The following is a 13601-nucleotide window of genomic DNA, read 5'->3' on the forward strand; positions in this document are numbered from 1 at the left end:
GAGAGCTGCAAGTTATATTTCCAGCTTGCTTAGGCCTCAGTCTTCTGGGTCAGAGATTCAGCGGGTGGGTATAGTGATTTCCTTGCTACAAGGAGACCCACAGGTCTGGGCATATGGGTTGCAGCCTGACTGTCCGTCTCTTAAAAGTGTTGATGCTTTTTTTACGGCACTGGGCATGTTGTATGATGACCCTGACAAGACGGCCTCAGCCGAGGCTCAGATTTCGATCCTTAAGCAAGGGCGAAGGCCAGTTGAGGTTTACTGTACGGAGTTTCGGAGGTTGGCCCATGATACCCAGTGGAATGACCCAGCCCTGAGACACCAGTACCGAAGAGGTCTTTCTAACCAGATAAAAGACCAACTGGTACAATATCCCTTGCCTGATAGCTTGGATCAGCTCATGTAGTTATCCATCCGGGTGGATAGACGGCTGAGAGAGCGTAGGCTTGAAAGGGAGACCGAGGTTTCCTTCTTTCCCAAGGGAACCTCAGACTCTGAGGAATTTTCCGAGGAGCCTATGCAGATTGGGGCTACCCGCCTCTCCTCGCGTGAGAAGACGCGGAGGAGACAGCAGGGGTTGTGTTTGTACTGTGGGAATAAGGGTCATGTGGTAGTATCATGCCCAGAAAAGCCGGAAAACTTCAGGGCCTGAGGGTGATGGGAAATATCCTGTCAGGCCAGAAGTCAGAATTTCCCAAGAAGACTTTTATCATTCCGGTGACCTTGAAGATCCTCGGTCAAACTGTCAAGACTGAGGCCTTTGTGGACAGTGGGGCCGACGGGGTTTTTATGGACCGCCAGTTCGCCCTGAAACACTCTGTTTCCTTAGTACCCTTGGCGTCGGAAATTGAGATTTGTGGGTTAAACGGGGAACCATTATCCCAGGGTAAAATTACCTCTTGCACTAGCCAGATTTCTTTGTTTATTGGAGCCACACACTCTGAAAAATTGTCCTTTTATGTGACTGTCTGTACTTTTGCCCCATTGGTGTTGGGGTTACCCTGGTTAAGGGCCCACAATCCTCAATTTGACTGGGTCTCTGGGGAGATTCTTAGTTGGGGTACTGATTGTTTCAGGAGTTGCTTGAGCCTTCCAGTCAGGCTCTCGCAGCTAAGTTTGCCAGGATTGCCAGGGTGTTATGCAGATTTTGCGGACGTGTTCTCCAAAAAAGTTGCAGAGGTACTACCTCCCCATCGCCCCTATGACTGTGCCATTAATTTGTTGCCGAATGCTAAGCTTCCCAAGAGCAGGTTGTACTCCCTGTCACGTCCTGAGACTCAGGCTATGGCAGAGTACATTCAGGAGAACTTGGCTAAAGGATTTATCAGACCTTCACAGTCTCCAGTTGGGTCGGGGTTCTTCTTCGTGGGTAAAAAGGACGGTTCATTGCGACCCTGCATCGACTTCAGGGAATTGAACCGTATCACGATTAAAAACTCATACCCACTGCCTCTCATTTCGGTCTTGTTTGACCAGCTTCGTACTGCCACCATTTTTTCTAAGATTGACCTACGCGGTGCGTACAATCTAATCCGAATAAGAGAGGGGGATGAATGGAAGACTGCCTTTAATACCCACTCAGGGCATTATGAATATTTGGTGATGCCTTTTGGGCTCTGTAATGCCCCGGCAGTCTTCCAGGATTTCATGAACGATGTGCTCAGGGAATATTTGGATAGATTCTTAGTTGTATACTTAGATGACATCCTAATCTTCTCCCATTCCCTGGAGGAACATCGGAAGCATGTACGCTTAGTCCTCCAGAAACTCAGAGACCACCGGCTTGGGGCGAAGCTGGAGAAGTGCGAATTTGAAGTTTAGCAAATCGCATTTCTAGGATATATTATCTCCCCACAAGGTTTCCAAATGGAGGGTTCCAAGGTACAGGCAGTCCTGGATTGGGTGCAGCCCACTAGTTTGAAGGCGCTTCAGCGTTTCCTGGGCTTTGCAAATTTTTATAGACGATTTATCGCTGGATTTTCGTCTATAGTGGCGCCCTTGGTGGCACTCACTAAGAAAGGGGCGGATGTTGCTCACTGGTCTCGTGAGGCCAAAGCGGCTTTTGCCCGTCTCAAAAGGGCATTTGTCTCGGCCAAGGTGCTGCGACACCCAGATCCAGAGCGTCCTTTTGTGGTGGAGGTGGATGCCTCTGAGATGGGTATTGGGGCAGTGCTCTCTCAGATGGGAGTGTCTGATAATCGCCTTCATCCCTGTGCTTACTTTTCCCGTAAATTTTCGCCTGCCGAGATGAATTATGACGTGGGTAACCGGGAATTGTTGGCTATTAAGGATGCACTCGAGGAGTGGAGACACTGGCTTGAGGGGGCTAAGTTTGTGGTCTCAATTCTCACCGACCATAAGAATTTGGCATATTTAGAGTCAGCGAAGCGTCTCAATGCCAGGCAGGCACGATGGGCTTTGTTTTTTGCTCGCTTTAATTTTTTGATAACATATCGCCCTGGGTCAAAAAACATCAAGGCTGATGCGCTCTCGCGGAGTTTTGCTCCAATCCAGGAGACCACCGAGGAGCCGTTGCCCATTGTGTCCCCATCATGTATTAAAGTGGGCATTACCCAGGACCTCTTGTCATTAGTCCTTAGAGCACAGGAGCAGGCTCCTCCAGACCTTCCGGTAGGTCTTTTGTTTGTGCCTCCTAGGTTAAGACAGCGAGTGTTCCTGGAATTCCATGCCAAGAAGTCGGCAGGTCACCCGGGTATTGCCAGAACTCGGGAGTTGCTATCTAGGGCGGTGTAGTGGCCCTCGGTGGCTAAGGATGTGGATCAGTGGGTTCGGGCATGTGACATCTGTGCCCAAAATAAGACTCCTAGAGGGGTTCCTGTTGGCCCATTACATCCACTCTCTATTCCATCTAAGCCATGGACCCACATTTCAATGGATTTTGTTGTGGACTTGCCCAAATCCTCGGGGATGACAGCCATCTGGGTTGTCGTTGACAGGTTTTCGAAGATGGCGCACTTCGTTCCACTGGTTGGGCTGCCATCGGCCAGACGCCTGTCTGAATTATTTATGCTGCATGTTGTGCGTCTCCACGGGTTGCCACTTGATGTGGTCTCTGACCGCGGATCCCAGTTTGTGGCCAAATTCTGTAGGGCATTTTGTTCCGATCTCCAGATTTCTGTCAGCTTGTCGTCAGGCTACCATCCGCAGTCTAATGGGCAGACTGAAAGGGTGAACCAGTCCTTGGAGCAGTTCCTCAGGTGTTATGTCTCCAAGTGTCAGACTGACTGGGTTGCTCATCTGTCAATGGCGGAGTTTGCCTATAACAACGCGGCTCACTCTGCTACAGGGATCTCTCCCTTCCTTTGTGTGTATGGGCATCATCCTAAGGCCAATTCTTTTGACTCCCTGGACTCCACGCCTGGTGGTTCCTCTGTCGTTTCGGTCCTTAGAGGTATTTGGAGGAAAGTGAAGAAAGCCCTTGTGTCTGTGTCATTAGTGACCAAAAGGGTTTTTGATAAGCGGAAAAGACCCTGCAGCTTCAAATAAGGAGACTTCGTCTGGTTGTCTACCAAGAATTTGAAGTTGAGACAGCCATCTCATAAGTTAGGCCCCCGGTTCATCGGCCCTTATAAGATCACCAGGGTTATCAATCCGGTGGCATTTCAGTTAGATCTGCCCCGTTCTTTGGGTATCAATAAAACATTTCATTGTTCCCTTTTAAAACGGGCGATTAGTAATCCTTCTTCCAGAGGAAGACCTTCCCCTCTTCTGATACGTGGCCAGAGGGAGTTTGTTGTTGAAAGGATTCTTGACTCCAAGATGGTTCGGGGTCGGCTGTCATTTTTGGTGCACTGGAAGGGGTATGGCCCGGAGGAGCGGTCGTGGGTGCGCAGTTGTGATCTTCATGCCCCCAGACTGATACGCTCTTTCTTCTCGCAGTTCCCCGATAAACCCGGTGGTAGGGGTTCTTTGACCCCTCGTCAGAGGGGGGGTACTGTTAGGGTCTCCTGCCCTGTGCTGCCACGTCGTCATGGCAACCGGGAGACAAGTGCTAGCGGAGTAACCTGAGCGCAGCTGATACTCCGGTTCGGGTCTTTTGCTATGCAGTGGTTACAGGCAGGGGATCCGGTGCTGGTTTTTGTGCTCACAGTCTGTGAGGTCTGAGGGGGGCGTGGACAGCACCTGCTTTATAAGGCCTCTTCTCAGGTTAAGCAGATGCTGCTGAATCTTTGTTGGTTAGTCAGTTCCTGAAAGTTAGCCAGTACTGTGTAGCTTTGTATTTGTTGTTGCTTACTGCAAATAGGCCTGGGGATTTGGTACTACACTCTGCCAATCCAGACCTAGCAGTAAGACTGGAGTCAGTCGTTTAGCCTGCTGAGGTTCTTTTGCTATTCTGTGAACCCAGCAGGTTTGTGGCTGTACTTTCAGACCTGCCTGCATAATCCTCTCTCACTGTGCAGGGCGTCCATGTGTCAGTTTAGTGGCAGTAAGCTGAACCTGGGCCCTGCAAGTGAGAATTAGGATTGTGGAGACTCTCCTTGTGTCTATTATTCCATCTCTGACCAAGGAGTTTACTGCCACACCCGTTGGTAACCCTTTAGGGTTTTGCTGTTGCCCTTAGCAACAGCATTTCGGGTTCTCTACGTATTAAAACACAACATCTTGCTTTTTCCATCTGAGCATTTCTAATACTAGGGAGACACCCAGTTTCTTAGCCTCTGGGCTTCTCTGTTCACTCTGTGTTGGTTTTGTTACCCTATCACCTTCTGTGTACGTTATGTCATATTTCCCAGTCTGTCTGTGAGTTCATTTGTTTTGCATCCCTCTCTGTTCAGACACCAGTACATTCCTGCAGGCACTGGTGTGCATAACAGTTCAAACACCAGTACATTCCTGCAGGCACTGGTGTGCATATCACACATGGACATATCGTAACCTTAGAATTCAGCTTGTATCTCTTTAGACGTTTTCTTTGGTTCTTTTCTACCATTCTCACTATCCTTCTGTTTCATCTGGGGTCAATTTCTCCCCTTGCAGCCACTTCCAGGGAGTTTGACGACAGTTCCATGGACTTTACTCTTCTTAACATTTGTAACTGTAGTCACGGGATCATCAGGCTGCTTGGAAATGGTCTTACAGCCTTTACTTCTAATGTGCTGGTCTATAATTTATCTTTCTGATCTCTGACGACTGCTATCTCCTTCATGCGCAGTGTGGTGCACACGATGATACCAAACAGCAGAGTGACTACTTTTCTCCATTTCAAAAGGTTGGTTGTCTGATTAAAAGATTGAAGACATCTGTGATGCTAATTCAAGAGAGTTTGTAATATAACTATAATGCAATCATTTATTATCTTTTTCTCGGAGGCACCATTGTCATTGCCGTTTTAGAATTTCTTTGCAGAATAAGCAACAATTGATCTGTTTTCACAGGTTCTTTGCTTTTTTCTATGATATAGCAAAGGCATTCAGGTATACATTAGCCAAGGCATTCAGGTATACATCAGCAAAAGCATGCAGGTATTCATTAGCAAAGGCATGCAGGTAGACTATATACATGCAGGTATGTAGGTATACGTCATACAGGTATACATTAGCTTTTACTTTCATCACTTCTCAGGAGGAACGAAGCATTGTTTCCATGTGCTGTAAGGTCACCAACAAATGTGTCTCCGTCTGTAGCTGAGTTCTCAGTAAGTGGCCACAGTAGCGCCCGGTGATTTTTGGTATAGAGAAGTTTGTATGGTTTAGTGATGTTTGGGAGATTAACATCACAGGAAGTGTAGCAGATAACGGGAACTGCAACCATGATATATGAACATACTGCAGGAAGTGTGATAAGGAAGAACCTCAGAAGCTATGGTCACAGGCCCCTTGCCTGACCACTCTGCTACAGGCATGATTGTACGGCTAATATACCATCTGTGTGTGGGATGTATGGACTGGAGGCCTCTGCGGGTGACTGATGGGTCACTGGTGTCCTTGAAGCTGAAAGCAGAGGGAGCAGGATATCTGGGGGAAGGACTGGATATACAGGGGGGCAAAAAAGTATTTGGACAGCCACCAATTGTGCAAGTTGACCCACTTAAAAAGATGAGAGAGGTCTGTAATTTCCATCATGCACTTCAACTGTGAGAGACAGAATCTGGAAATCACATTGTATGATTTTTAAACAATTTACTTGTATATTCTTGTGGAAAACAAATATTTGGACAATGTGGGCTGGGAAAACCATTCTGCGTGGGGCGCCCACGTCCTGCTTGGAAAATGATTAGAAAATAATAGCGTTGTCTCTGCAGAGACCCTAAAAATAAACCAGTCACTCAATATAAATAATTCTGTAAGTCAACATTACAGGAAAGAAATGGAATATTAGGGCCCATCCCCCCCATTTTCCTCAAAAAAAGAATTGAATTTCAAATAGGTACAAATGTGTTGCATGGTCCTCTGCGATAGATCTTCCTGGAAGATTTTTATTCTGACTTTTTTAACTTTTTTTTTAGGTTCCAAAACTTACTGTGGTCTAGGAAAGCCTTTGTGGAAAGCCTGAAGGTGTACAAGTCAAGCTATGTCTACATGCCTGCGTTCTCCACCAAGTACGGTACGGAGCCATCCCTGCGCGCTTACTATACCCTGACGGACTTCAGCGCCAACCAAACCGTGCTGTTCGCCAACCCCAACTTCCTGCGTAACGTCGGCAAATTCTGGAAGAACAAGGGTGTGCATTCCAGGCGCCTCTCTACCGGTCTCTTTATGGTCAGTGCTGCCTTAAGCTTGTGTGAGGAAGTCACCGTCTACGGCTTTTGGCCATTCCAAATAGACCTGCAAGGGAGGCCCATCAACCACCATTACTATGATGATGTGCCACCATTGCGATGGATCCACTCTATGCCCGAGGAGTTCCTCCAGATCTGGTTACTTCACAAAACTGGGATTTTGAAAGTACAGTTAGAACAATGCGCCACGAACAGCCGGAATCCTGGTGGGGCTTAACTGTGGATTTTTGTTCTTGGAATCCCAAAATTTGACAAAAAAAACATTTGTTCAACTTTTTGTGGGAAAGGAAAAGACTTTTGCATTGAACGATAATCGATACTGGATGACATTTTTAAAGGGAGACTTCTGATACACTGACTGCACTTTAGGACAGCGTCTTAAGAAAGTGCCAAAATTTTGTCCCTCTCTATCTCCGGATTCTCCTTCCAACTTGCCGATGTAACAATCTTGGTGAACTTTTTTGTTTGTTTTTTCTAAAAAAGAAAAAATAAAAAATATTTTTTTGGCTGCCGAGTAGTTTAGAAATAACCGTAGTATTTTTTAAAACAGAAGAACGTCACGTTCGAAACCAGCTTTTTTTAATTTATCGTACGGACTGAAACTGATTTGCCGTAATTAGGCGTCAGACAAAACCAGCTGATCGGTTTAGAGCCTTTTCCGCAAGCAGGAAAGGGGAGAATGCAATGAGCCCATCTGTATTTTTATTTTGTGTGGGGGAGGGGGGGGGGGATTTCCCTTCCCTTTTTTTGTTGCTAAATTTGATGTCTGTTTTTGTGTTTGAGAATTGGATTCCTATGAATTGGGACTACGCACGTCTGCATCTGTGTCCAGCGCATGTTTGTTCTCAGTTGTTTTGTATATGCCGGCAGTGAATGGAAGCTAAGGGAAATACAATTTCTCTTCTTGAAGGATAGAACTTGGAGATTTACTAAGCTGCACATGAGCGTTTCACGTCGCGTTGCAAAATCTCATATGGAGCATAGTAAATCCCGAGTATTATTCTGTATCTTGTACTGATGGGGTACGGAGTGACTGCGGCTCTGTCACCTATATTACAGGTATATAGGATGATTGTTCTGTATCTCTCTGTTTCAGAATGCACTGATACATTGTAACACTTCCTATCAGGATGACGGATGGCTCCTCCCAAACCCTTATAGCCCAACCAAACGCAGATTGACGCTTGACAGACACAACTGCACGAGACTTGTAGATATAAGTGTTACCCAGCATGACAATGTAATCCAGCTTGAATATAAGGTGCAGAGACGCGTTACTCCGGCAGTGCTGTTCCGCTGGATATTTTGGGGGAAGGAATATGTTTTGGAAATGTGAAACTAAAAATGTGAATTATCTGTCAATTTTGCATTATGAATGGTAAATAAAGAGAAAAATTCAGTCTCCTTGGAGTAAATGAAGAAGTAGATTTTTCCTGTGGCTGAGCGGCATAATAAGCAGCCCGCAGATGGGACTCCAGGACCGTGGCAGGTCAGCTGCATGTTGTAATAGGAAAATAGTCCTAAAGATACTGTATTAAGCTTTACCTCCATACACCCAGTCATTGCCCCCTGCATCCTTTCCCTCCATACACCCAGTCATTGCCCCCTGCGTCCTTCCCCTCCATACACCCAGTCATTGCCCCCTGCGTCCTTCCCCTTCATACACCCAGTCATTGCCCCCTGCGTCCTTCCCCTCCATACACCCAGTCATTGCCCCCTGCGTCCTTCTCCTCCATACACCCAGTCATTGCCCCCTGCATCCTTCCCCTCCATACACCCAGTCATTGCCCCCTGCATCCTTTCCCTCCATACACCCAGTCATTGCCCCTGCGTCCTTCCCCTCCATACACCCAGTCATTGCCCCTGCATCCTTTCCCTCCATACACCCAGTCATTGCCCCCTGCGTCCTTCCCCTCCATACACCCAGTCATTGCCCCTGCTTCCTTCCCCTTCATACACCCAGTCATTGCCCCTGCGTCCTTCCCCTCCATACACCCAGTCATTGCCCCTGCGTCCTTCCCCTCCATACACCCAGTCATTGCCCCCTGCGTCCTTCCCCTCCATACACCCAGTCATTGCCCCCTGCGTCCTTCCCCTCCATACACCCAGTCATTGCCCCCTGCATCCTTCCCCTTCATACACCCAGTCATTGCCCCCTGCATCCTTCCCCTTCATACACCCAGTCATTGCCCCCTGCGTCCTTCCCCTTCATACACCCAGTCATTGCCCCTGCGTCTTTCCCCTCCATACACCCAGTCATTGCCCCTGCGTCCTTCCCCTTCATACACCCAGTCATTGCCCCCTGCGTCCTTCCCCTCCATACACCCAGTCATTGCCCCCTGCGTCCTTCCCCTTCATACAGCCAGTCATTGCCCCCTGCGTCCTTCCCCTCCATACACAACAGTCATTGCCCCTGCGTCCTTCCCCTCCATACACCCAGTCATTGCCCCCTGCGTCCTTCCCCTCCATACACCCAGTCATTGCCCCCTGCGTCCTTTCCCTCCATACACCCAGTCATTGCCCCCTGCGTCCTTCCCCTCCATACACCCAGTCATTGCCCCCTGCGTCCTTCCCCTCCATTCACCCAGTCATTGCCCCTGCGTCCTTCCCCTCCATACACCCAGTCATTGCCCCTGCGTCCTTCCCCTCCATACACCCAGTCATTGCCCCCTGTGTCCTTCCCCTTCATACACCCAGTCATTGCCCCCTGCGTCCTTCCCCTCCATACACCCAGTCATTGCCCCCTGCGTCCTTCCCCTCCATACACCCAGTCATTACCCCCTGCGTCCTTCCCCTCCATACACCCAGTCATTGCCCCCTGCGTACTTCCCCTCCATACACCCAGTCATTGCCCCCTGCTTCCTTCCCCTTCATACACCCAGTCATTGCCCCTGCGTCCTTCCCCTCCATACACCCAGTCATTGCCCCTGCGTCCTTCCCCTCCATACACCCAGTCATTGCCCCCTGCGTCCTTCCCCTCCATACACCCAGTCATTGCCCCCTGCGTCCTTCCCCTCCATACACCCAGTCATTGCCCCCTGCATCCTTCCCCTTCATACACCCAGTCATTGCCCCCTGCATCCTTCCCCTTCATACACCCAGTCATTGCCCCCTGCGTCCTTCCCCTTCATACACCCAGTCATTGCCCCTGCGTCTTTCCCCTCCATACACCCAGTCATTGCCCCTGCGTCCTTCCCCTCCATACACCCAGTCATTGCCCCCTGCGTCCTTCCCCTTCATACACCCAGTCATTGCCCCTGCGTCTTTCCCGTCCATACACCCAGTCATTGCCCCTGTGTCCTTCCCCTCCATACACCCAGTCATTGCCCCCTGCGTCCTTCCCCTTCATACACCCAGTCATTGCCCCTGCGTCCTTCCCCTTCATACACCCAGTCATTGCCCCTGCGTCCTTCCCCTCCATACACCCAGTCATTGCCCCCTGCGTCCTTCCCCTCCATTCACCCAGTCATTGCCCCCTGCGTCCTTCCCCTTCATACACCCAGTCATTGCCCTCTGCGTCCTTCCCCTTCATACACCCAGTCATTGCCCCCTGCGTCCTTCCCCTCCATACACCCTGTCATTGCCCCCTGCGTCCTTCCCCTCCATACACCCAGTCATTGCCCCTGCGTCCTTCCCCTCCATACACCCAGTCATTGCCCCTGCGTCCTTCCCCTCCATACACCCAGTCATTGCCCCCTGTGTCCTTCCCCTTCATACACCCAGTCATTGCCCCCTGCGTCCTTCCCCTCCATACACCCAGTCATTGCCCCCTGCGTCCTTCCCCTCCATACACCCAGTCATTGCCCCCTGCGTCCTTCCCCTCCATACACCCAGTCATTGCCCCCTGCGTCCTTCCCCTCCATACACAACAGTCATTGCCCCTGCGTCCTTCCCCTCCATACACCCAGTCATTGCCCCCTGCGTCCTTCCCCTCCATACACCCAGTCATTGCCCCCTGCGTCCTTCCCCTCCATACACCCAGTCATTGCCCCCTGCGTCCTTTCCCTCCATACACCCAGTCATTGCCCCCTGCGTCCTTCCCCTCCATACACCCAGTCATTGCCCCCTGCGTCCTTCCCCTCCATACACAACAGTCATTGCCCCTGCGTCCTTCCCCTCCATACACCGTCATTGCCCCCTGCGTCCTTCCCCTTCATACACCCAGTCATTGCCCCTGCGTCCTTCCCCTTCATACACCCAGTCATTGCCCCTGCGTCCTTCCCCTCCATACACCCAGTCATTGCCCCCTGCGTCCTTCCCCTCCATTCACCCAGTCATTGCCCCCTGCGTCCTTCCCCTTCATACACCCAGTCATTGCCCCCTGCGTCCTTCCCCTTCATACACCCAGTCATTGCCCCCTGCGTCCTTCCCCTCCATACACCCTGTCATTGCCCCCTGCGTCCTTCCCCTCCATACACCCAGTCATTGCCCCTGCGTCCTTCCCCTCCATACACCCAGTCATTGCCCCCTGCGTCCTTCCCCTCCATACACCCAGTCATTGCCCCCTGCGTCCTTCCCCTCCATACACCCAGTCATTGCCCCCTGCGTCCTTCCCCTCCATACACCCAGTCATTGCCCCCTGCGTCCTTCCCCTTCATACAGCCAGTCATTGCCCCCTGCGTCCTTCCCCTCCATACACAACAGTCATTGCCCCTGCGTCCTTCCCCTCCATACACCCAGTCATTGCCCCCTGCGTCCTTCCCCTCCATACACCCAGTCATTGCCCCCTGCGTCCTTTCCCTCCATACACCCAGTCATTGCCCCCTGCGTCCTTCCCCTCCATACACCCAGTCATTGCCCCCTGCGTCCTTCCCCTCCATTCACCCAGTCATTGCCCCCTGCATCCTTCCCCTTCATATACCCAGTCATTGCCCCCTGCGTCCTTCCCCTTCATACACCCAGTCATTGCCCCCTGCGTCCTTCCCCTCCATACACCCTGTCATTGCCCCCTGCGTCCTTCCCCTCCATACACCCAGTCATTGCCCCTGCGTCCTTCCCCTCCATACACCCAGTCATTGCCCCCTGCGTCCTTCCCCTTCATACACCCAGTCATTGCCCCCTGCGTCCTTCCCCTCCATACACCCAGTCATTGCCCCCTGCGTCCTTCCCCTCCATACACCCAGTCATTGCCCCCTGCGTCCTTCCCCTCCATACACCCAGTCATTGCCCCCTGCGTCCTTCCCCTTCATACAGCCAGTCATTGCCCCCTGCGTCCTTCCCCTCCATACACAACAGTCATTGCCCCTGCGTCCTTCCCCTCCATACACCCAGTCATTGCCCCCTGCGTCCTTCCCCTCCATACACCCAGTCATTGCCCCCTGCGTCCTTTCCCTCCATACACCCAGTCATTGCCCCCTGCGTCCTTCCCCTCCATACACCCAGTCATTGCCCCCTGCGTCCTTCCCCTCCATACACCCAGTCATTGCCCCCTGCGTCCTTCCCCTCCATACACCCAGTCATTGCCCCCTGCGTCCTTCCCCTCCATACACAACAGTCATTGCCCCTGCGTCCTTCCCCTCCATACACCCAGTCATTGCCCCCTGCGTCCTTCCCCTCCATACACCCAGTCATTGCCCCCTGCGTCCTTTCCCTCCATACACCCAGTCATTGCCCCCTGCGTCCTTCCCCTCCATACACCCAGTCATTGCCCCCTGCGTCCTTCCCCTCCATACACAACAGTCATTGCCCCTGCGTCCTTCCCCTCCATACACCCAGTCATTGCCCCCTGCGTCCTTCCCCTCCATACACCCAGTCATTGCCCCCTGCGTCCTTCCCCTCCATTCACCCAGTCATTGCCCCCTGCATCCTTCCCCTTCATATACCCAGTCATTGCCCCCTGCGTCCTTCCCCTTCATACACCCAGTCATTGCCCCCTGCGTCCTTCCCCTCCATACACCCTGTCATTGCCCCCTGCGTCCTTCCCCTCCATACACCCAGTCATTGCCCCTGCGTCCTTCCCCTCCATACACCCAGTCATTGCCCCCTGCGTCCTTCCCCTTCATACACCCAGTCATTGCCCCCTGCGTCCTTCCCCTCCATACACCCAGTCATTGCCCCCTGCGTCCTTCCCCTCCATACACCCAGTCATTGCCCCCTGCGTCCTTCCCCTCCATACACCCAGTCATTGCCCCCTGCGTCCTTCCCCTTCATACAGCCAGTCATTGCCCCCTGCGTCCTTCCCCTCCATACACAACAGTCATTGCCCCTGCGTCCTTCCCCTCCATACACCCAGTCATTGCCCCCTGCGTCCTTCCCCTCCATACACCCAGTCATTGCCCCCTGCGTCCTTTCCCTCCATACACCCAGTCATTGCCCCCTGCGTCCTTCCCCTCCATACACCCAGTCATTGCCCCCTGCGTCCTTCCCCTCCATACACCCAGTCATTGCCCCCTGCGTCCTTCCCCTCCATACACCCAGTCATTGCCCCCTGCGTCCTTCCCCTCCATACACAACAGTCATTGCCCCTGCGTCCTTCCCCTCCATACACCCAGTCATTGCCCCCTGCGTCCTTCCCCTCCATACACCCAGTCATTGCCCCCTGCGTCCTTTCCCTCCATACACCCAGTCATTGCCCCCTGCGTCCTTCCCCTCCATACACCCAGTCATTGCCCCCTGCGTCCTTCCCCTCCATACACAACAGTCATTGCCCCTGCGTCCTTCCCCTCCATACACCCAGTCATTGCCCCCTGCGTCCTTTCCCTCCATACACCCAGTCATTGCCCCCTGCGTCCTTCCCCTCCATACACCCAGTCATTGCCCCCTGCGTCCTTCCCCTCCATACACAACAGTCATTGCCCCTGCGTCCTTCCCCTCCATACACCCAGTCATTGCCCCCTGCGTCCTTCCCCTTAAATACACCCAG

The 13601-nt window shown here is 51.9% G+C and overlaps 1 protein-coding gene across 2 annotated transcripts in view; it reads left to right on the forward strand.

Moving 5' to 3' along the window:
• ST8SIA1 (ST8 alpha-N-acetyl-neuraminide alpha-2,8-sialyltransferase 1) overlaps window positions 1-8143 on the forward strand; it is a 125336-nt gene extending 117193 nt beyond the window's left edge. For both annotated transcript variants that reach the window (XM_063929394.1, XM_063929395.1), the window contains exon 5: window positions 6467-8143. In XM_063929394.1, the coding sequence (XP_063785464.1) occupies window positions 6467-6956 (490 nt within the window). In that variant the 3' untranslated portion in view covers window positions 6957-8143. The remainder of the gene's footprint in view (window positions 1-6466) is intronic.
• The last annotated feature ends 5458 nt before the right edge of the window (window positions 8144-13601 follow it).

The sequence above is a fragment of the Pseudophryne corroboree genome, chromosome 6 (genome assembly GCF_028390025.1).
Source record: "Pseudophryne corroboree isolate aPseCor3 chromosome 6, aPseCor3.hap2, whole genome shotgun sequence".
NCBI classification, from domain to species: domain Eukaryota; kingdom Metazoa; phylum Chordata; class Amphibia; order Anura; family Myobatrachidae; genus Pseudophryne; species Pseudophryne corroboree.